At 37.5% G+C, this 22,789-nt stretch overlaps 1 protein-coding gene across 8 annotated transcripts in view; it reads right to left on the reverse strand.

The window, feature by feature from the left end:
• RPRD2 (regulation of nuclear pre-mRNA domain containing 2) overlaps positions 1–22,789 on the reverse strand; it is a 66,311-nt gene that overhangs the window by 25,427 nt on the left and 18,095 nt on the right. For 4 of the 8 annotated variants that reach the window (XM_014540686.1, XM_014540684.1, XM_005867378.2 and 1 more), the window contains exons 2-7: positions 17,313–17,442; positions 7,963–8,063; positions 7,023–7,100; positions 5,734–5,786; positions 4,507–4,633; positions 1,602–1,777 (exon numbers count right to left, since the gene is read on the reverse strand). In XM_014540686.1, the coding sequence (XP_014396172.1) occupies positions 1,602–1,777; positions 4,507–4,633; positions 5,734–5,786; positions 7,023–7,100; positions 7,963–8,063; positions 17,313–17,442 (665 nt within the window). Of the gene's footprint in view, positions 1–1,601; positions 1,778–4,506; positions 4,634–5,733; positions 5,787–7,022; positions 7,101–7,962; positions 8,064–17,312; positions 17,443–21,463; positions 21,596–22,789 lie in introns of those variants that run through there. The other 4 variants (XM_014540690.1, XM_005867379.2, XM_014540685.1 and 1 more) reach the window with 2 other exon arrangements.

Below are 22,789 nucleotides of genomic sequence, written 5' to 3' on the forward strand. Positions count from 1 at the left end.
AATTTTTAAAAATAAAATAATATAAAAATTTATTGAGGATGTGCTCCAGCAAGATGAGAAAATACCAAGAAAAGAAGACACAAATCTTCAAAATAGAGGGCTTATCTAAGAATAACAGTAAATACTAATCCTAGGATGAGATCTAGAGACCTAAAACTGGATCAGGAGAATGGAAGTTCAGGCAGAAAGGCCTCTGGGGAAAATGTAGATTCAGAATATCTGAAGTGACAGAGAAACAATGCAGGTAAAAAAGAAATTCTATGAGAAAGCCAAATATTTCTAATATATCCATAGTTAACATAGACCTTGCAGTGAACAAATGTTTACATAGATATAATATAAGCTTTATTTATTAATTTCCATCCTTTAAAACAAGGAAGACAATTATGATTACAGAATGGAATGTAAATATTATCTACCTTACAACAGTATGTAAGTAAAGTATAGTTCACTGAAGAGATAGATGAAAACTAATGGGAAAGGATAGGATGTTAATATCCTCATTTTACAAAGCAGGGAGCCTAGAGTTAGTGGTCAAAAAATAGTATAGTATAGCTGACCCTTGAACAACAGAGGTTTGAACTGCACAGATCCATTTATAAGAGTCCATTGGCCCTCTGTATCCCCCAGGTTTCCCATCCACAAATTCAACCACTCATGGATCGAAAACAGAATTTTCAATCTGCAGATGTGTTGTTCTATGTCATTTTATATAAGGTACTCGAGCATCTGTAGATTTTGGTATCCGCAGTGGATCATGGAACTATCCCCAGTGGATACTGAGAAATGACTGCATAGTAGTAAGTTTTGGGGGAGTCAAATGTTATATGCAGTTTTTCATCAGCACAGGGAATGAGGGTCAACACCCCTAAACCCTGTGTATTCAAGAGTCAACTGTACTTCCCTTTACAAAGGTAATACAAAGATTTAAAACAGTTGTATAATAATACTGGGAGAAAGCGGAAGGCTGGTAAATATAAGCTAAATCCTCATTTGTCACATCAAGTAGTTAAAAGATCTTTCTTAAATAGGATAAACCAAGAAAGAACCATATGGATATATAATTTAGAAATATGGAGGCAAATGCCAGAAAAATAGTTAAATGAGGTAAAAGGAATGGCTTTTAGGAAGTGGGACTGGTGGGTTCTATAATACTATATGCTTTTACATATGGTGATTAAAACTTTAAAAAAAATTAAGTACAAAATGGACGTTATCAACTCCCTTTCAGTGGATTCTTATCGCAGTCAATTTACATGAAATTTAGTAACAATGTTTCCATCTAGTTTTCTACATATATTTCAGCCTAATTTTATATCCTGTAACAGTAACTTGACATACTCCCTTTGAAATTCTAAGACATAAGGCATAATAACCAGGGTATGCATGAGCTTTAGCATCAAAAAGACCCAGGTCTAATTTAGACTCCACCACTTGCTAACTATACTAGTATTACCTATCCAAGGTTCTAAACCTCTTCAAAAGTAACTTCTTCATCTGTGAACTGGAGATAATGTTTATCCACATTGAATTACGTAACACATGAAACAGTCACTGACATATAGTAACCAATCAATATGATAGCTCTAATTACTACTTACATTGGCCACCACTTTTACTTCTTTGTATTGTGCTTCATAGAAAATTCCAGCATTTTCCAGTGCTTCTGTTAGTGAGGGCCCATTTTTCACCTGCTTATCTAATCCATTCACAAATTCCTCCAGCTTGGCGCTTGCCTCCTCAAATTCTTTGGAGAACTTCTTCCCACCGGTCTTATCTAAAATAACAGAGGAAGTATTCATTTCAGGATAAAAAAGAAAAAGTAAATAATTTAATTTTCTGAAGAAAACCTCCCTCCAGATTATCAGTGAACCTGTTCTTACTGCCTTAATATGTAATATTCTTAGTCTCATAATTTCAACTTTAAAAAGCTTCTCCAAATCACAAAACAGATTATTAAAATGATTCATGTGAATCTGCTCGAGTTAAAAAGCAATAGTGCATCATGAAAGTACCAATAATCACAGTAAACAAAAGAAAGTCCAACTAAAAGAAAGTTCATTGATTTTCTTTACAAATTTGATGCCATTCTACTACTTTGGAATAATGGAATGCGGCTTGATTCTGTTCACTTAGACCAGGGGTGGAGAACCTTTTTTCTGCCAAGGGCCATATGGATATTTATAACATAATTCGTGGGCCATACACAATTACCAACTAAAAAATTAACTTGCTATATTTGGTCAAACATTTAATGAACTCACTACTAATGCCTTGGCAGGGCCAGACCAAATGATTTCTTGGGCTGGATGTTCCTCACCCCTGACTTAGACCATTAACTTTTAATCCTCTAGAACAGTGGTTCTCAACCTTCCTAATGCCGCGACCCTTTAATACAGTTCCTCATGCTGTGGTGACCACCAACCATAAAATTATTTTCATTGCTACTTCATAACTGTAATTTTGCTACTGTTATGAATTGTAATGTAAATATCTGATATGCAGGATGTATTTTCATTGTTCACGACCCACAGGTTGAGAACCGCTGCACTAGAATGTATAAGATACATGAAAAAACTAAGGTTCAGAAAAGTAAAGATAAAGTGACCGCTCTGTGAATCACACTAAAAATTCTTCTTTCCTATATGAAGATGTCTAATAATTTCATATATGAAGAGTACAAACCCTCAATTATTTTTGCATCAATAATGATATTATAGCCCTGGTTAGAGCACTGACTTGAGCACCAGAGAGTCTCGGGTTTGATTCCCAGTCTTGGACACGTAACTGGGTTGTAGATGATCCCTGGTCTGGCTGGAGTATGTGCAGGAGGCAACCAACCGATGTATCTTACTCACATCGATGTTTCTTTCTCTCTCTCTGCCTCCCTCTTTCCTTCCTTCCTTCCTTCCTTCCTTCCCTCCCTCCCTTTCATTCTCTCTAAAAAAACAATCAATGGAAAAAATATTCTCAGGTGAGGATTAAAAAAAACAGACACAAAAAAACCCAATAGTGACATTACGAACTGTTACTTACACTTCTAAGTATACTTCTTTCCCCATGACTGTAGGAATAGGCTTTAGAAAAGGGCACAAATTTTGTCTTTGTCTCTCATCAGCTGTGTAACTTAGGCAAGCTATTCATCTCCTTATGAAGTCTTGAATTTCTCATATATAAAATGGAAATTTTTAATATACTTCTGGGTTGTTGTGAGAATTAAATTTAATAACATGTTAAATTTATTTATTTATTTATTCAATTAGCAATAATCGTGCCTCAGATAAACCCCATTGACTATGATACTGCCACTGTGCAAAGCTAACATGTTAAATTTAAAGCATGTTACAATAACAAAATAAAGGCCAAAATGAATATCTAGTAGCCATTTACTCATTACTTCAAAAATATTTATTAAATGCCTATTATGTACCAAGCAAGCATTGGTCTAGGCTGGATACAGCAGTGAACAAATAAGGATAATTTTACCAGTCAGTGTGATTCAGTGGTTGAATGTTGACCTATGAACCAGGAGGTCACGGTTTGATTCCTGGTCAGAGCACATGCCTGGGCTGCAGGCTCCATCCCCAGTAGGGGGCATGCAGAAGGCAGCCCATAGATTATTCTCTCTAATCACTGATGTTTCTATCTCTCTCTCTCCCTCTCCCTTCCTCTCTCTGAAGTTAACAACAACAACAACAACAACAAAATATATATATTTAAAGCACAAAGGATAGTTTCTACCATCATGAGATTTATACTATGATAAACTATTAATATTATTTATGCCCTGGCTGGTTTCTCAGTGGTCAGAGCGTCAACCCAAGCACCTAAGGGTCACGGATTCGATTCCCAGTCAAGGGCATATACCTGGGTTGGGGGTTTGCTCCCCACCCCCTATGGGGCCCATGTGGGAGGCAACCAGTCTATGTGTCTCTCTCTCACATCAATGTTTCTCTCTCTCTCTCTCTCTCCCCATCCTTTCCACTCTCTGAAAAGCAATGAAAAAAAATATCCTCAGGTGAGGATTAACACACAAAAACAAAACAAAAACTATTACTTATAATTTACAATGTAAGGACAAGAGAGCAACTAACTAGATTTTATGAGGCATTACAGTGACCGTATTAAAGAGCATACTCAAACCAGTTAATCACACATTTGAAATACACCTGCCTATATATAACCTAATATATCAAGAAAGCACCAGAAATGAAGAAAATGACAGAATTTATTTCTTTGGGTTTTTAAACTTACTTTTTTCCAGCTTTCTTGAGATATAATTGACATATAAAATTGTGTGAGTTTAATGTGCACAGGTGAAGGACAGAAATTTACTTACGAAATGTATATGCATATAATCAGTACCTGGGAAACCAGAGCTGGCACAACTGCTCTCTACAACCAACTGAGGGTTCTCTTTATGGAAGAAGCCAGTCTTACCACTTGAAAATGACAGATCTGGCAAGAAAATCTGAGTTGTTCTTGTTAAAAGGATGTAAGTATTACCTTTTAAGCATTTGAGAGTTTCTGTGCTACACACATCCACCCGCATAGTTGACAGCTGTTTTTCCTTCAATTCTATCTGATCTTCTGAGCGCTTGTATAGCAACAGCTCTTCAATGAGGGCCTGAGACTGAACACAGAGCAGAGTCAAATTTCATTCACAAGATCACTGATTTATTTATCTTTCCCCATTAAAGCCTAATAAAACCCTTCACATTTCCTCATAATCAGGGATATCAATATCAATTCTCATGTCAAAATATTCTTTTAGTCTTATACTTTAAAAGATCCTTTTCCTGCCCTGGCTGGGTGGGTGAGTTGGTTGGAGCCTTGTCCCATACACCAAAAGGTTTGTGGGTTTGATTCCCAGTCAGGGTACATACATTAAGTTGTGGGTTCGATCCTGGGCCAGGACATGTACGGGAAGCAACCGATCGATGTTTCTCTCTCTTTTTCCCTTCTTCTCTCTCTAAAATTAATTAAAACATATCCTTAGGTAAGGATTAAAAAAAAAAAAAAGACCATTTTCCTTAGTTATTCAATTTATGGATATAAGGTTAAGAATGAAACAAAGGTCCACTTTAAATCTTTAAATTTTAATTAGATAAACATAGCCTTATTATTCTAACTGTACACAAATTCTAATTTAGTAGAGCTTCAAAGAAAGATGAACCCCTTGCTGGGGGATTCAGTATAGAACTAAGCCTGTAACAGATTTTCTGTAAGGTTATTTTTTCCATTAGGGCAGTGGTTCTCAACCTTCCTAATGCCGCGACCCTTTAATACAGTTCCTCATGTTGTGGTGACCACCAACCATAAAATTATTTTCGTTGCTACTTCATAACTGTAATTTTGCTACTGTTATGAATCGTAATGTAAACATCTGATATGCAGGATGTATTTTCATTGTTACAAATTGAACATAAAGCATAGTGATTAATCACAAAAACAATATGTAATTATATATGTGTTTTCCGATGGTCTTAAGCGACCCCTGTGAAAGGGTCATTCGATCCCCAAAGGGGTCTCGACCCACAGGGTGAGAACCGCTGCATTAGGGAAACAGATAAAACTTCAAGTAATCTGATCCCAATCTGGATTCCCTTAGAACTTAAAATATAATTGATGTACAAATTGAATAAAAATAAATCTTACTGGACTACACAGGAAGCTGTAACACAAAAAGGGTAAATAATGCTTTGGCCATGTTCAACATATTCTGTAACTTACTCGAAATTCAGCAACTATCTTAGATTTGAGAGCAGCTTTTGGATTCGTGGATGCTGTTGGAATGAAACAAAACATCATTAAGAATACAGACAGAAAATATCGACTAATATTCAGAAAAATTTTAGCTCTTATAGTTAAGGGTGTACTTTTGAACATATGTCAAACATGCACATTTAAATCATAGTATCTAGAATAGTGGAATATGAAATTTAAACATTCCCAAGCATGGTCAATATAAAAACATATGACTGACCGACTTACCTCCAATAGGCCCTTTAAGTCATAAAGTCCTAGAATTATTGATTTGGAGATCCTGAGATACATGAAGTACCTTTTTTCCTAGTCTGACTGAGTGTAAGAGGATCTCAATACTTCAAAATAAGAGTGTTAAGGAGCAGGACATCCAATTAATCCTGAGCACCGGCTGAAGAAAATTATTTACAAACATCAACTCTATTCCTATGTATTTAGCTTTGGATTTCTTTTTCTGGTGACTCAGTTCATAGCAAAAACAGGCAAAGTAAGTTCTAAGTACATTACCACTGTGGTGGAACTTTGGCTGAAATGATGACTCCTGTTGTTCCTAAGCATGCAACTTATGCCCAAAAGGAAGATAGAGGACTCCCTTAATCATGACGAATATCAAATGCTTGCTGGAGCAAAACCATCCCAAGTGTCTTGATTCACCTCCCAATTCTCACTGTCTTTTACCTTGTTCCCTCCACACCTTCAGGTCTTTCTCAATATTCCTGTTTGGCCCACAGCAGCCTATTACATGCAGTATTCCACTCCCTTGATCTCATGCTGGGTAAATTAGAGAATGAGCTTCTGGCCTGATCTGAGGCCCATGTCTAATCTGGTAGAGTGTATCCCCAAATCTGAAGGATTTCATGGCTCCCACAGAAATGCTTCTTAATGCCTAGTCTCCTCTTCAGCTCTGTTGTTTAATGCCAGCTGCCTCTAACTTCATATATCTTTGAACCTGAGAGTTAGCCTGGGCACTATCAAGTATTTATTTTCTTCTTTCAATCCCCCAACTACTCTTGAATCTTCACTCATTTAAACCCTCTTCCTGCATTTTCTTTGTTTAAAAGTAGTTTTTGTTTTATTTTGTTTTTAAGAAGTAACTCCATGATGGCTTGTTTAGTGTAAGTCACTGGGAGCCTCCCAGGCCTGGAAAACACAGGTTTGCCCACAGTTTATGCGAGGTATGATGTCAAATGGTCTACATTTTCTTCTGCTCCAAAAAGAGGAGTTAATTTTATATTAGTTGAGATTTTATTCCTTACTTTGTGATTTCTTCCACTGCTTATTCGGTTGTTTGTTCAGATTTTCTTTCAGCTGCTTCTGAGTTTTGAAAGTGGTACCTGGAAAACATTTCAGTTTTTGCAATCTGGCATTATGGGAAGCTGTTCTGTCTGTCCACTTGAGTGTCAAAGTTGTAGCACGAAAAAAGGCAATCCGAGACTGTGTGTTGTTTCTTTCTTTCCTTTTCTTTCATTTTTATTTAAAAAAAAATAAATAAAACACCTACCAGATCTCTAAGAAGCTGTCAAATAAACATGATTTCTACTGTCAATGAAATGACTGATTTTGAGAATAGGACAGGAAGCTTAAAAATACCAGTTAACACATTCCAATGAAGAATTTAACAGCTTCTTAGAAGTTGCTATTTGTAAAGCAAATTTCTAGTCAATAATGGTCATGATTTAAGATATCACCAGCTTCTATTCCATGACTTAATTACATGTATCTAATACATAGGAACTAAATAACTTTTTAAAAAATATGCATGCCACTTACTGTAAATCTAAACCAAAATAGAGACTAAAGAATGCCAATATATGCTTAATATCAAATACTTAGTGAAAACTGAAATCCGGTCCAAAAATTCTCCAACAGTAAGAGGACAGGGCAGTAATTATTAAGCACAAAAAGTGAACTTTAGTTTAAACACTTGACGTAAAGCAAATGGAATAATTAGATGACCATCATCACTTATATGCTTGACTTTCTTTAGTCAATAAAAACAAAATCCAACCCTCCCCAAACCAATTCTACTTAAATTTTAATTCGGATTTTTATAAGTATTTAATTTTAAACAAACAAGGTCAGATCCAAAACTTTCTATTTCATTATTAAGCAACAGAACCAAATCTACAAAATATATACAATTTTAAAGTCTGAACAATGACTCAAATTTCCTTCTAGGAGAGAAAAGACACTTACTCAAAGCTTCTCTTAATGCCATAATCATTTCTTCTGGGTAAACATTTCTGTCCTCCCAGATTTTAAAGATTCGTTCTACAGATTTAGAGACAGATGGATCCCTGAGGAGAAAGAAAAAGTGAGATAGATAAAAAATGTTAATATATCTCAAACTATAGACCTAAAAATAAAGTTATCAACAAAATTATTGTCCAAATGTCTTTTGATGTTTATTTTAAAACTTTTTTCTACATGTCTAGGACTAAAATCTTAAGCACTCTTATTCAGTTCTATGAATGACACAGATGAGGCTATGGACAACACACTGAACTTATTGATGAATATGAAGTTGAGAGGGCCACTCAGGGAATGCATTGACACAACTAGCCTCCCAAAAGATAGACTGACTCTAATAAGATATAATCTAATAATAAAGAATCTGGTCTAAAAAATCAATTGTATGAGTACAGAATAAGACAAGGCTTAGCAATATTTTTTAAAAACTCAGAAATTAGGCCTGGCCAGTGTGTACTGTGGTTAGAGCTTGGCCCATGGACCAGAAAGAGGGTCGCAGGTTCAATTCCCAGTCAAGGGCACGTATCTGGGTTGCAGGTTCATCCTCGGCCATGGTTGAGACTCTTGCCAAACAATCAATGTGTCTCTTCCATGTCAATCTTTCTTTCTCTCCCCACCCTATCCACTCTCTCTAAAAATCAATGGGAAAAATATCAAGTGAAGCTTAAAAAATAATAATTAAAAATTCAGAAATTAGAGTGGAGATAAATTTTATCTCTAAAAATTTACTACTCCGTATCTCCTAAAATAATGACCATTTTATAACTTATCTTTTTTATTTGCTTATAACAAATATCTTCCCTAGTGTGTCACTTGTCTTTAATTTTATGGCTTATTCTATAACACAGAAGTTTAATTTTGATGTAAATAAATTCATAAATACATTTATTTATTGTTCTTTGTGTTTTAAGAGCTTTTTAACTCTCTTTGTCATAAAATTTTTCATATTTTATTCTAACATTTTAAAGTTTTAATACCCCAAGGTTTAAGTTTGCAGTATATAATATCTGGGTTGTTTTCCAAATTTTATTTAATACCCCAAGATTTAAATAAGTTTGCAATATATATCTGGGCTGTTTCCAAATTTTCATTACCACAAATACTGTTGCTATAAAAATTCTCTTCCATCAATTTGCTGTACATATACAAAAGTTTCTCAGGGCTTTTAAAAGACTAGGGGTGGAATCCCAAGATCACAGGGTGTACATAACAAACTTTTTATTTTTTTATCTTTATTTTTTTAAAGGTATGGGCATTTTAAATATATATATATATATTTTATTGATTTTTTACAGAGAGGAAGGGAGAGGGATAGAGAGTTTGAAACATAGATGAGAGAGAAACATCATTCAGCTGCCTCCTGCACACCCCCTACTGGGGATGTGCCCACAACCAAGGTACATGCCCTTGACCAGAATCAAACCTGGGACCCTTCAGTCCACAGGCTGATGCTCTATCCACTGAGCCAAACCACTTAGGGCTTAAAAAATATTTTTATTGATTTCAGAGAGGAAGGGAGAGGGAGAGAGAGATAGAAACATCATTGAGAGAGAATCATTGATCAGCTGCCTCCTGCATGCCCCACACTGGGGATCGAGCCCGCAACCTGGGCATGTGCCCTTGACCAGAACTGAACCTGGGACCCTTCAGTCCGCAGGCCAATGCTCTATTCACTGAGCCAAAGCAGCCAGGGCTATAACAAACTTTTCAAAAGGAAGTTGTTTTATACCCACCAACCCTCAAACCAACAGTATATGAGAGTTCCCATTGTGCCACAATCTTGCTAATTTTGGTATTGGTGAACTTTAAAATGTATATGTGCCAGATATTAATTTATTGCCTCTCTGCTCTAAGCCACCCTTCTTGGTGCTACTGGAGCCAGAATGAACCCTTGGCTCTTTGTTAGACTCTGCCAATAGAGGGCCCTAGAGTGACACTGAGAGGCTGGAATTGGCTGTAGGGATTCTTTTGGTGCTCTATTCTGCTCTTAAGTGGATCAGCAAGCATACAGGCATCTTGGTGGGGGGTTGCTCTTGCAGTTCAGTGATGAGTGCTCTCCACCTGTTTCTTAGCTAGTACAGTGACAAGTAGCATGTGCAGGTAGCAATTCCCTCTTTCCTCAGGTTTGAGTCTCAGCTGGGAGAAGAGGGGGCTCCTCATTTACTTTTCCCTCAGGTCCAGAAGTAGTCCCACCGTACCTTAGAGTTCTTTTATTCTTTTCTAGTAGTTAGTAGCTACCTTTTACCTACTTAACAATTCTTTTTTAATCCTCACCCGAGGATGTTTTTATTGGGTTTTTTAAAAAATTTATCTTTATTGTTGAAAGTATTACAGATGTCCCCTTTTTCCCGGGTTGTGGGCTCAATCCCCAGAAGGGGGCATGCAGGAGGCAGCCAATCAATGATTCTCTCTCATCATTGATGTTTCAATTTCTCTCTCCCGCTCCCTTCCTCTCTGGGATCAATAAAAAATATATACATATTATTATTTTATATATTTTTTTATTGATTTTTTACAGCGAGAAAGGGAAAGGGATGGAGAATTAGAAACATCGATGAAAGAGAAACATCAATCAGCTGCCTCCTGCACACTCCCTACTGGGGATGTGCCCGCAACCAAGGTACATGCCCTTGACTGGAATCGAACCTGGGACCCTTGAGTCCGCAGGCCGACGCTCTATCCATTGAGCCAAACTGGTTAGGGCAAAAAATATATACATTTTAAAGTAATTAATAGGTATTTAAACAATTTCTGTTTTAATTTCTAGTATAGTAAGTGCCAGGTAAACTCTTTTATTTATTTTTGGCCTTTTTCTTCCTATTTTGTAATTCTTTATGATCCCATTGTTGATTGCACTGCAATATTTTCTCCCACTCTGTGGCTTGTTTTTCACTCCCTGACCTCCAAGACAACCTTTTAAATCCATTTTTCTTTTCTTTTTTCTTCTTCACATACAGAACTTCTCCACACACCACATTTATTTTTTCAGCTATCAAGTCACTGCATGTCGATCAGGTACCATTTTATCCCTAAAACTTTGCTGGCATAAAAATATGACAGTTAACCCATGTTTAATCTATAAAATGTTTATAGAGCACAGCTCATTAAGCTTATGTGGTAATTAAACCACATAAAAATAGGACAAGACCTCCATTCTACATGTTCAGAATCAGGTGTTCACAGGCCCTATTGGGTGACTGTACAACAGCTCCAAAAGGCAGCAGAGGCAACAGTTACTTCAGAGGACACTGAACACTATGATCAGGAAGCACATCATGATGTTATCCCAATGTCATGTACCACCCCACCCTTTCTCTAAGGTGGTCTCATGATTCTAGCATGCCAGTTCCCGCTAACACAAAATGAAGACAACACAACATTTACTCTGTGGCGATAGTCTAACTCCTACTATGTATATATTGTGATTTTGAACACAACTTGTCCTAAAAACCTGTCACAATCATCATAGTTTTTCAGGTTAGGTGTCCAATAATCTTGCATTTGACTATTGCTTCTTTTGGCGTACAACTAGCACCAAAGCCAAGCTGGACATGCAATAACATGGAAAAATACTTTGTCTATAATAAAATTGGGAGGATAAGCTGATAAGAGTTGTTGTCACTCTTAGGAATACTGAAGCATTCTATCCTTAGTTCTCCTTGAGGTGTCCCCTGGAGAGTTAGTCAGGATCATCCAAACCACTGCATGCCTGAAGTACGATAACAGGAAACTGACATGCAACATAAACTGGACCCTTCAAAAAGTACTCCATCAGGACAGACTGTGAAATTCTTCTAAATCTCTAGAAACTTCATCAAGTTTTCTTTTTTATTTATTTAATTTTTTAATCCTTACCAAGGGTATTTTTTTCATTGATTTTTTTTTTTTAGAGAGAGTGGGAGAGGGAAAGACAAAAAGAAATATCAATGTGAGAGAAGCACATCGATTGGTTGCCTCCTGCACACCCCTGACCAGGGCCCAGACAGAAGAGGAGCCTGCAACCAAGGTATGTGCCCTTGACCAGAATCGAACCCGGGACCCTTTGGTCCACAGGCCGACGCTCTGTCCACTGAGCCAAACCTGCTAGGGCCATAATGTTTTCAATGTACCTTTCATAGGACTCTGGATCAAACATACTGAATGAATATTCCAACATAGACACTAGTTTTGGAAAAACCCTAAGTCCTGGACTAGAAGTCTGGTCGCACTATTTTGGAACCTCATCGTTCTGAGTCTGAAGCATTGTGAATGTGAAAAGTGCAGCCAGGAACCCGTAAAAGACTCAATAGAAGAAGAGCAAGATCAAACCCCAGCTCTTGGCAGTGCACCCCAGCAACACTCTATTGGTCAGGTTATCAATGAAGAGCTTCTACTCAGCCGGGCTCATCATCACAGCAGCAACTAACATTTATTAAGTGTTTATTATATGCCAGTCACTGTTCTAAGCTCTTTATATGTACTATTAACTCAGTTCCCTCATTCTGTGGGGTAGGTACTATTTATTACTGGCTCCATTATACAGATAAGAAAACTGAGGCTAATTTAAATTGCCTAAAGTTATAGAGCTGGAAGGTGGCAAAACCAGGATTCAAACCCATGTACCTTGGTTCCAGAGCCTATGGCCTTAAGCCATTATATGTCTGGACATCAATGTGTATGTAGCCTAAAGTGAATGAAAAATATATCAGAAACTGAGAAACTAGTTAGAAGGATGATATAATAATACAAATATATTAAATAGAGATAATGGGAAATTAAAAGGCAGAGAGAAGAGGAGGAAGAAACAACAGAAGAATCAGTCCCTAGTAAGTGACTAAGAAATAAAGAGATAAGAATCTAAAATTACTAAGAGACCATTATAAGATAAAAAAAACACCACACCTATAAATTAAGTTTAGAAAGACTATGTACTAGAGTAAAAATAATAGAGGACTAAGAGTCAGAAAAATCTCAGTTTCAGTCTCGGCTCTTTCACTAAATTGTCATTTTTTTAAAAAATATATTTTATTGATTTTTTACAGAGAGGAAGGGAGAGAGATAGAGAGTTAGAAACATCGATGAGAGAGAAACATCGATCAGCTGCCTCCTGCACATCTCCTACTGGGGATGTGCCCGCAACCCAGGTACATGCCCTTGACCGGAATCGAACCTGGGACCTTTCAGGCCGCAGGCCGACGCTCTATCCACTGAGCCAAACCGGTTTCGGCACTAAATTGTCATTTTACTTTGGGCAATTTCTTAACTGTTCTGAGTTTCAGTGTTCTCATTTTGTAAAAAGGAAAAACAAAATCTAATCTGCTTACCTGCAAAGTTGGTTACTGTGAGTTTCAAATAACATTGTATAACAATTTCAATATATAATATACTTGCACACAAATTATAGGAGTAGGGCTTTATACAAATATAAGGTATATTATTGTTTTAGACATTTTGAGCTGAATATCATCAGGTAGCAATGAAGCAGTAATTCCCAGAAAGTAATCAAATACATAGTAAAAAATCTAGGGATACAGATATAGTAGTTATTAGTACATGAGTAACAGCTAAATCCATGAGTAGATAAGTCTCCGAGAGAAAGTGTATAAATACAGCAGAAAGGCAAGTCTGACAGTTTAGCAAGAAGGTGAGAAAACTGCCAAAATTCAAACTCCAAAAGGTTTCAAGACTTTCTTCACTAACAAACAACTAGCCATGAGGTCATCAGAATCTCTTAAGTTGGGTTTATTTCAGAGTACCAATCTCATCATTTCCCAAAAATCTGTCATGGTATATTTTCCCAATAAAGGTCATATACCCATCTTTATACCATCAAAGTAAAAACAAACAAACAAACAAAACACATTAAGCTCTGATGATAATAATCAGCATAAATGCACTTTTCAGTTCAACTGAAGAGAATTTAAAAGCAAAAATGACTGCCTTTTCTGAAAACCTGGGATAGAAACAGGCATTAGGAAAGTTCTGATATAATACAAACAAACCTTCAGTTATAGGGATTCTTCTACAACCTATATAACATGTGTATAAAACTTATTGGTAAAAAAATAAAATAAAAAACTTATTGAAGTGGAAGAATAATCCCTAGTTTTCCAAATGATAACTCAACTCTGACATTCATAAAGACACTTTCCCTGTGCTTCAAATTGATATTCAACTATTCTGTTCTCACAATGATGTATACATGCAGATGAATTGGCATTTTTGCCCCTTAGCTAGGATCTCTAGGATACAAATAGCAAATAAATATCACCAGGTTACCTTCATTTATGCCCCTTCCCCCCCTCCCTCCTCTCTCTCTCTCTCACTCACACACACACACACACACACACACACACACACACACACACACACATTTTTAGAAAGAGAGAGGAGAGAGAGAAACATCAATTGGTTGCCTCCTATAGTACCGCTAACCTGGGATCAAACCTGCACCTGGGTATGTGCCCAACTGGAATTGAACCCGCAACCTTTCAGTGTATGGGACAACACTCCAACCAACTGAGTCACACCAGCTAGGGCTCACATGAATATTTTCATTACAATAATAACTAGCACATCCAGGTTCTCAACCTATGAAATTTCAAACCAGTGAGGGAAGGATAAACTGAACTATAATAAAAAGGAACTGGAATAATTAGATTATTATTTGGAAAGAAAAAGTCCCCTAACCCATCCAAAAGAACTAATTTTCCCTCTGGCCATCTCCCTTAACATACGACAGTGAGTTCACCCCATAACAACTTTTAATCAAGTGAAATCAAGTAACTCCTTAAAGGTTCTAAAAGAATAAAATAATGCCTATTACAGAGGTCTCTAATAGGTTGTCTATGGCTCAAATTTAGTCATCAGATGTGTTTTATTTGGCAAACAATATTTTTTTAACGTGATTTAGTTTTACACATTTAAAAAATGGAAGACTTCATATAAAAATCCACATTTTGACTTAGTTTAAAGAGTAAAAAAAAGTCTTTGCAAGGTCTGGCAGTGTTTTTAATACTGGGCTCATATTTCTTTATTGCCATGGGCTAAGGGCAGAATAGCTGCTGTCCCTTTTTGATGGATATTCCTCACATTCAACTCACTTCACTCATCTATGTTACCTTCCTGGAACTTAAATTTTTTAATTGGTTACTGCTAACATATACAGTATAGGAAAGGTACTGCTTTTCTAGGTTGAACTTGAATCTGGCTATTTAACTGAACTCTCTTATTAGTTGATTCTATGTAGGCCACAGGTTGGTAAACTACCAAACTTGAGCCAAATCTGGCCTGCTGCCTATTTCTGTAAATGAAGTTTTATTTGAACAAAGCCATCCCATTTATGTATTGTCTATGGCTGCTTTCATGCAAGAATGGCAAAGTTGAATACTTGGGACAGAGATCCTATGGCCTGCAAATCCTAAAACGCTTACTACCTGACCCTTTACAGAAAAAGGTTGCCCACCCCTGATGTGGGTAATCATATGATATGCAAATAAAGACAATTCTGTCTCTTCTAAATGCATTCTTCTTATTTATTTAGAAATGAATGGGATATCCAATAAAATAAAGAATAGTATAATAGAAGGCACCCATCTTGGAATGCTTTTATTATTTTACCATTAAGTCTGATATTTATTAGATGTTTCTAAAGATACCCTTCATTGAGTTAAGAACATTTTCAGAGCTTAAAATTTTAATTTAAAGGACTGTACTTTATTTTGAGATTATGTCCTTCCCATCTTTTACTGTGAAATAGTAATAGAAATACAAAGTAGTTGTTTTAAAAAATATCTTCACATTGTAAAATAAAAGCTGACAACCATGAATTAGGTCATGAAATCTTAAGTCTAGGGAAGACTAGGTTAAATTTTAAAAAGACTACAGTGACATTTACAGCAGAAACTCTAAGTGGGGATCACCTGGCATACTGCTTTTCTTACTTAAAATTACTGGGTTTATATATGTAAAGAGGCAGCACATACTAGTGGGTAAGTGGCAAAGAACATGGGCTTTGGAGTCTAGACAGGCTTGGGTGGGAATTCTACAGGACACTCCCCCTCCACCCAGGGAGCTGTGAGAATTTAGGCCAGTTATTTAATCTCTCTAAGCCAGTTTCCTCCTCCTTAAAATGGAATAGTAGTAGTAGCTACTTTATAAAGTTGTTCTCGGGATTAAATGACTTAAAGCACACATAGCACTTTGTAAAATATCTGGTCAATTTCAAGTGTTCAATAAATGTTAGGTGCAATTGTTATTTTATGTATTCCTGACATGTGTATAAATCTTTATCACTTAGTACAGTGGTCGGCAAACTGCGGCTCGCAAGCCACATGCGGCTCTTTGGCCCCTTGAGTGTGGCGCTTCCACAAAATACCACGTGCGGGCACGCACGTACAGTGCAATTGAAACTTCGTGGCCCATGCGCAGAAGTCGGTATTTTGTGGAAGAGCCACACTCAAGGGGCCAAAGAGCCGCATGTGGCTTGCGAGCCACAGTTTGCCGACCACTGACTTAGTACATTCAGGCAGGGCCATATTTTGACCTTTTGTAATACCAAAGTATGTATCTCAAGTTAATAATCCAAAGGAAGGAACAAGGATCATTTAGCTATGATGGGGTTAATACTAACAAATGGGTCAGTAGTATATTATGTTAATATATTTATACAAATATATTAAGCTAATAAATATATAATTTGAGGAAATATTTAGCTATTTTGATTGTTCCATATGATTATTTTCCTTCCAATTGTGTGTGTGTGTGTGTCTCCTATACCAAACAACTTTCAAATATGGATAAAACACAAGAAAAACAATTAGTACAGGGCAAAAATAAGATCAGATATGTGTTCCAGCATTTTGGAAAATGCTGGATATAATTTTGCTAAGAATGAAATAAATCAATATGGAGTTGGGAATAAATATCTCCATTCCCCTTTAATTACACAGACTTCGTGAAGGGAACAAAATTTCAGAAAAACTCTAAAAAAGTAGGCAAATGTGTAAAAACCCCCACAAAAACAGAAGAAGCGGTTGGAAAGAAGTAGCCAGAGAGTATGACCAGGAGATACATATGGCAAGGTAGGCCAGAAGAGGCAGACTGTAAATAACAAACTTTCAAAAAGGGAACAAAGAGTTTTTGAAAGAAAAAAATGTGTACATTAGCAGGAAGGTTACAATGAATAACTTGGACAAAATATTCTTGGATCCTTAAGCATGTACAACTATTACAGTTCTTAGTAATGGGTAAAAATGGAATCTAAAATTCTACATTTTCTAAGCTTAGATCCCAAAGACCAGTAAGAATTTACTTACTTCACTAGAGCAGCTGCTTCAGGAAGTACATCAGCAAATGATTCACGGAATATGATTGCGTTTTTCCTTTTACAGTTCTGGATGACATCATTGGCAAGGTAAAAGAGATTCAAACGGTGGGGATAGGCAGCTAGAGATGATAAAAGATATAAATAAAACAAAATCAGTCAATTTATACTTAGTTCAATTTATTCCAAATACAGTGTTCTCAAACTGCTATTGGATGGATGGATGAACAGACAAATGAACTAATATGATCAACTTATTGAACCTAGTGTCTAAAAACCTTGACTGCTTCAGGTTAAGTTTTTGTTTAAGGTACTCCTTGAATAGATTTCTACTTCACTTTATAGATGCTTGCCACTAAAAAACTCATTAACTCTGGAGAAGCTAAAATTAAAAAACAAAAACAAAAAAACTGCTCTCCCAAACATTTGAAAAGATTAAAAAAATTGAGTAGAAGCAGCTCAACTTGTTGCAAAAACACCAGGTTTACTGGAAAGAGCGTGGGCTTTTCTAGAATCCAATCAGAATGTGATCTCAGGCAAATTCCTTATAATTGTAGATAGACTCCTTTCATCAACCAGTCCAGATCCACTCAGATACATGTAAGTCCTTCCATCTACTGGAAAAGAGATTCTGCTGCTACTTGCATCACCAAGCAAAGGTCCTGGGAAATGAATAATTTGATCCCATAAAACACACCTGAGTCAACCTTTTTCAAAGGCCCATGATTAGGCCCAATCAACTTACTATCTGGAACCTTGAGCAATGTCACCCCAAATTTCATTGTTATCCTGGACAATTTTAATATCCACATGGATGATCCATCGTATTTTCTAGTCCCCCAATTTCTTGATCTCAAATTCAGTATCCTCCCGGAACCACTCTTTTGTTCTTCACTTTCATCAGAATCTCAGTTCTTTATTTTCTCTACAGCCTCTTCCAGTATTCAAATTCTTTCTCCATCAATTCCAGAGTTTCTGATCCATTATTAAAATAACTCTTTTATCAAAACCTTCATCATCATTCCCCCACCTGCCTCAAATTTAGCCTTTCTAGCACATGCACTCAACAAAATCTTAAATCTGGATCAATCTAATTGAATGCCTTCACTACAACTTTATTTCCGCTCTGTGTTCTGTTGAAGAAAAATCCTATCACCAGGAAGATTGAAACCATATAAATTCAATCTCCTTCAGCTGGGCCCTCAATGCTACTGTCCTTCCACATGTCTTTAATCAGCATTTTCTCTCATTTACTGTAAGAGCTATTTCAAATTTCTACTACTCTTGTCAAGCCCTCTATGTTACCACATTCCTTTCTCACTCTCAGGAGATAAGCTTACATGCTATTTCACAGAGAAAGCATAAATTATTAGATGGAAATTATGTTCTCTCAAAAAAATGTATCCACATTTAAACCCATCCAGATCAACTTATCTGAGTCAGGTAAGGTCTTTCAGAATCAGGAATCTGAAAGAGCTTTATGTACTCGCTGTCTTCACTTTAACTTCTATTAACTCCATAATTACAGAATGACAACTTCACAGGTTGTTTTAAGAATTAAATAAATCGCCGAAACCGGTTTGGCTCAGTGGATAGAGCGTCGGCCTGCGGACTGAAGGGTCCCAGGTTCGATTCCGGTCAGGGGCATGTACCTTGGTTGCGGGCACATCCCCAGTGGGAGATGTGCAGGAGGCAGCTGATTGATGTTTCTCTCTCATCGATGTTTCTAACTCTCTATCTCTCTCCCTTCCTCTCTGTAAAAAATCAATAAAATATATTTTAAAAAAAAGAATTAAATAAATCAATGTATATGGACAGGTGGCTTGGTTGGTTGAAGCTTCGTTCCATACACCAAAAGGCTGAGGATTTGATCCCCAGTCAGGTGCATTCGGGAGGCAACCAATCGATGTTTCTCTCTCGAATTGATGTTTCTCTCTCTCTCCCCTTCCTCGCTCTCTAAAATCAACAAAAACATTTTAAAACAAATAAAACAATGTATATAAAGCATTAAGGAGAGTGCTTAGCACACAGAAAATGGCTACCAGCATAATCATTCACTTCCATGCCTTTAACTACTACTACCTATGTATCCATGACTCCCATATCCATACTTTTCAAGCCTGGATTTCCCTTTATCAATCAATGCTAAGTCTCAGAGGCACCCTGAACCTGATTTTTCAGTTTTTTACTAATATTAATCTTCCTCCTCTTCCATCTGTTACTGCTCCTGTATTTAGCCAGAATTTTAGCAATTTTTTTGACTCCTCCTCCTCCCTACCCTTCAGCCCCCATTTGTTAAATCTCCAAGTCTAGTCAATTTTGTCTCCAATAATATCAAATTTATCCCTCTTCTCCTTCTCTATCTACTATAGCTCTTTGTTGGGTTCATCACCTTTGACCTGGACTACTACTTCAATAGCCTCCCAACTGGTGATCTTGCTTCTAGATTTGGGCACCCCAAATTTATTCTCTACATCAGAGGTCCTCAAACTTTTTAAACAGGGGGCCAGTTCACTGTCCCTCAGACCGTTGGAAGGCCGGACTATAGTTTAAAAAAAAACTATGAACAAATTCCTATGCACACAGTGGCGGCAAAAACACCCGGCGGGCCGGATAAATGTTTTCAGCGGGCCGCATGTGGCCCGCGGGCCGTAGTTTGAGGACCCCTGCACATTGTTGCTAAATTCATCTTCTAATATGCAAAACTGTCCAGTTATTTCTGATATCAAATCTGCCAATGATTTCCAATTGCTTACTGGAAAATGCCCAAATACCTTAGACTCCATTTATGATCTGGATCTTACATTCTGTTCTAGTCTCATCTCTTCCCTTCAAAATCAAATTTTATCTTTAATGAATTACAATTCCCAGAAATCTCTCCCTCTCTGTCTCTCAGAACTTTCCTTTTCTATGATAACCCACTCTGAATAATCTTTAGTGTTTCCACTCATCCACAGGGAAACATCCAAAATTTTAAATTTAATCCATGTCAGATTCTGACCCTCCATCTCATTTCTACTTCTGCCCAAAACAAATCATCCCCAACAACGTTACTGCCACTTTCCCCCAATGTAAACCCTCCACTTTAGCCAGAGCACTAAGAAATTCAGAAGGAATGAGAAAAGTTGGTTGAGGTAATCTGGGAAGATGCCTATGGATTTTCGAGATGGCCCATCCTGAATGTTTTTCAAACCTCTTATACCATAGTTCTTGCTTACCTGTTTAGCCTCAACTTTAGCCTCTCTCTCCCTTAAAGCTCCAGTTTGGTGAACAAAACTTTGTTCTCATCTCCAAGCCTCGCCCCCTTCCCTCATCTTGACACCCATTTCAATAGGCTAATTCCTTCACTTTCTTCAAGTCTTAGCTGACATCTCACATCTTCGATGAAGCTTCCCCTAACTCCACAAGACGATGCCTTTAGTGAACTCTGAACTTACCCAGTCAACACTTACCACACTATAGTGTATTGGTTTGCACTCTCCATTAGAGTATAAACTCCCTGAAGGCTAGGATTCTGTCTTGTTTACTGCCATGTCCTCAACGACTAATTCAGTGTCTGATAGGTGCTCAATTAATATTAAATGTTTAATGAAGAAGTTAAATTTTCATAGGCAGGAAAGAAGGGGAAGAGCACTCCAGTGAGAACAAGTCTTGAGCAAAGGTGCTGAATAGGCCTGTGCAATGATTGTCTTTTGTTTTGGAGGAGGGAGAAATTTAGAGTAGAATTTTAAATTTATTTAACAAAAACTTATGTATCCCTTTCTGTGTGCTAGGCACTATTCTAAAGATGATACAAATTTTAGTTGATGTCCCTACAACAACCCTATTACTATTATTAGCTTCATTTAAGAGATAAAATTAAATGAATCGTCCCTATTCACAGCTAGTAAGTGGTAAAGCTGGGATTTAAATACAGACAGTTTGGCTCCAGAATCTATATTCTTAACCATTACCTATTTCTATATTTGTCTGACCAGGAAGGTTTGGGTGGAAGAACAGTGGGAGAATCTTTGCCTGATGACAAATTCTGGTGGGACTTAAATAATGAGCTAAAAAGTTTCAGCCTTTATTCTGTGGCTAACAAGAAGCCATAAAAAGCTTTTATACAAAATTTTAAAAATACAGACTCCAACTACTACTTACCATTGCCTCCTGGTCTGAGTCATAATCATCTTTTGCTTGAATTACTGTAGTAGCCTTCTAACTGGTTTCCCTGTTTCTACCTTTGTTTGCCTCACTTCAGTCTAATCTCAACTCAGAAGAGTGATCTTGATCCTTTTAAAATAGAAATATGATCATATTACTCCACTGCTTAAATCCCTCCAATAATGGCTCCCCTCCTTACTCAGAGCAAAGATCAAAGTGCTTACAATGGCCTGTAAGTCCTAAATAATCTGGCCCCACATTATGTCTCCAATTCCCTGTCCTGGTCACCATTCCAGCCATTTTGGCCACCTTGCTGCTACAAGACCTACAATACACCTGGTCTACTCCCCACCTTCAGGTCCTTTAAGCTCCCTGCTCCCTCTGCTTGAAACATTCCTTTCCCATATAGTCTTATAGTTTACCTCTCTCATCACCTTTAAATATTTGCCCACATGTCTTTTTCTCAGTGACTTCCTGTACTCCCTAACCAGGAAAACTACAACATCAAGCCAACAACACTGCTATCATCCTTCCTTGTTTTATTTTCCCACATAATACATAATTTCCCAATATACTGTAGAATTTATTTGTTTATTTTTTTGCCTATCTCCTCCCATCCTATATAATAAAAGAGAAACATGTAAATCGACCATCCTGCCGCAATGCCCACCAACCAATCAGGAGTATGCAAATTAACCCAACAAAGATGGTGGGTTAATTTGCATACACGGGTGCCAGGTGGAAAGCAGAACAGGAGAGCAGCGGCTTGGGGAGACGTGACTCCCTCAGTCGCTCCCCCAAGCTGCCAGGCGGAGAGCAGAGCAGGAGAGCCGAAGGCTTGGGGGGGACGTGGCTCCCTCAGTCACTCCCAGAGACCGAGGGAGCCATGCCCCCAAGCCACCGGGCAGAGAGCAGAGCGGGAGAGCCAGCAGAGAGTGGAGTGGCTTGAGGAACTTGGCTCCCCAAGCCGCCAGACGGAGAGCAGAGAGGGAGAGCTGGCGGCTTGGAGGACTTGGCAGAGTGGGAGGCCATGGGACGGAGACAGAGCAGGAAGTGAAAACCAAGAGCACGGGGAGCACCAGGAATGCTGGAAATCGTAGTTCTGGTGGCAGATGAATCTCCTAGACCAGTGGTCGGCAAACTCATTAGTCAACAGAGCCAAATATCAACAGTACAACGATTGAAATTTCTTTTGAGAGCCAAATTTTTTAAACTTAAACTATATAGGTAGGTACATTGTTATTAACTTAATTAGGGTACTCCTAAGGCTTAGGAAGAGCCACACTAAGGGGGCCAAAGAGCCGCATGTGGCTCACGAGCCGC

This window comes from Myotis brandtii, unplaced genomic scaffold (genome assembly GCF_000412655.1).
Source record: "Myotis brandtii unplaced genomic scaffold, ASM41265v1 scaffold250, whole genome shotgun sequence".
In the NCBI taxonomy this organism is placed as follows: domain Eukaryota; kingdom Metazoa; phylum Chordata; class Mammalia; order Chiroptera; family Vespertilionidae; genus Myotis; species Myotis brandtii.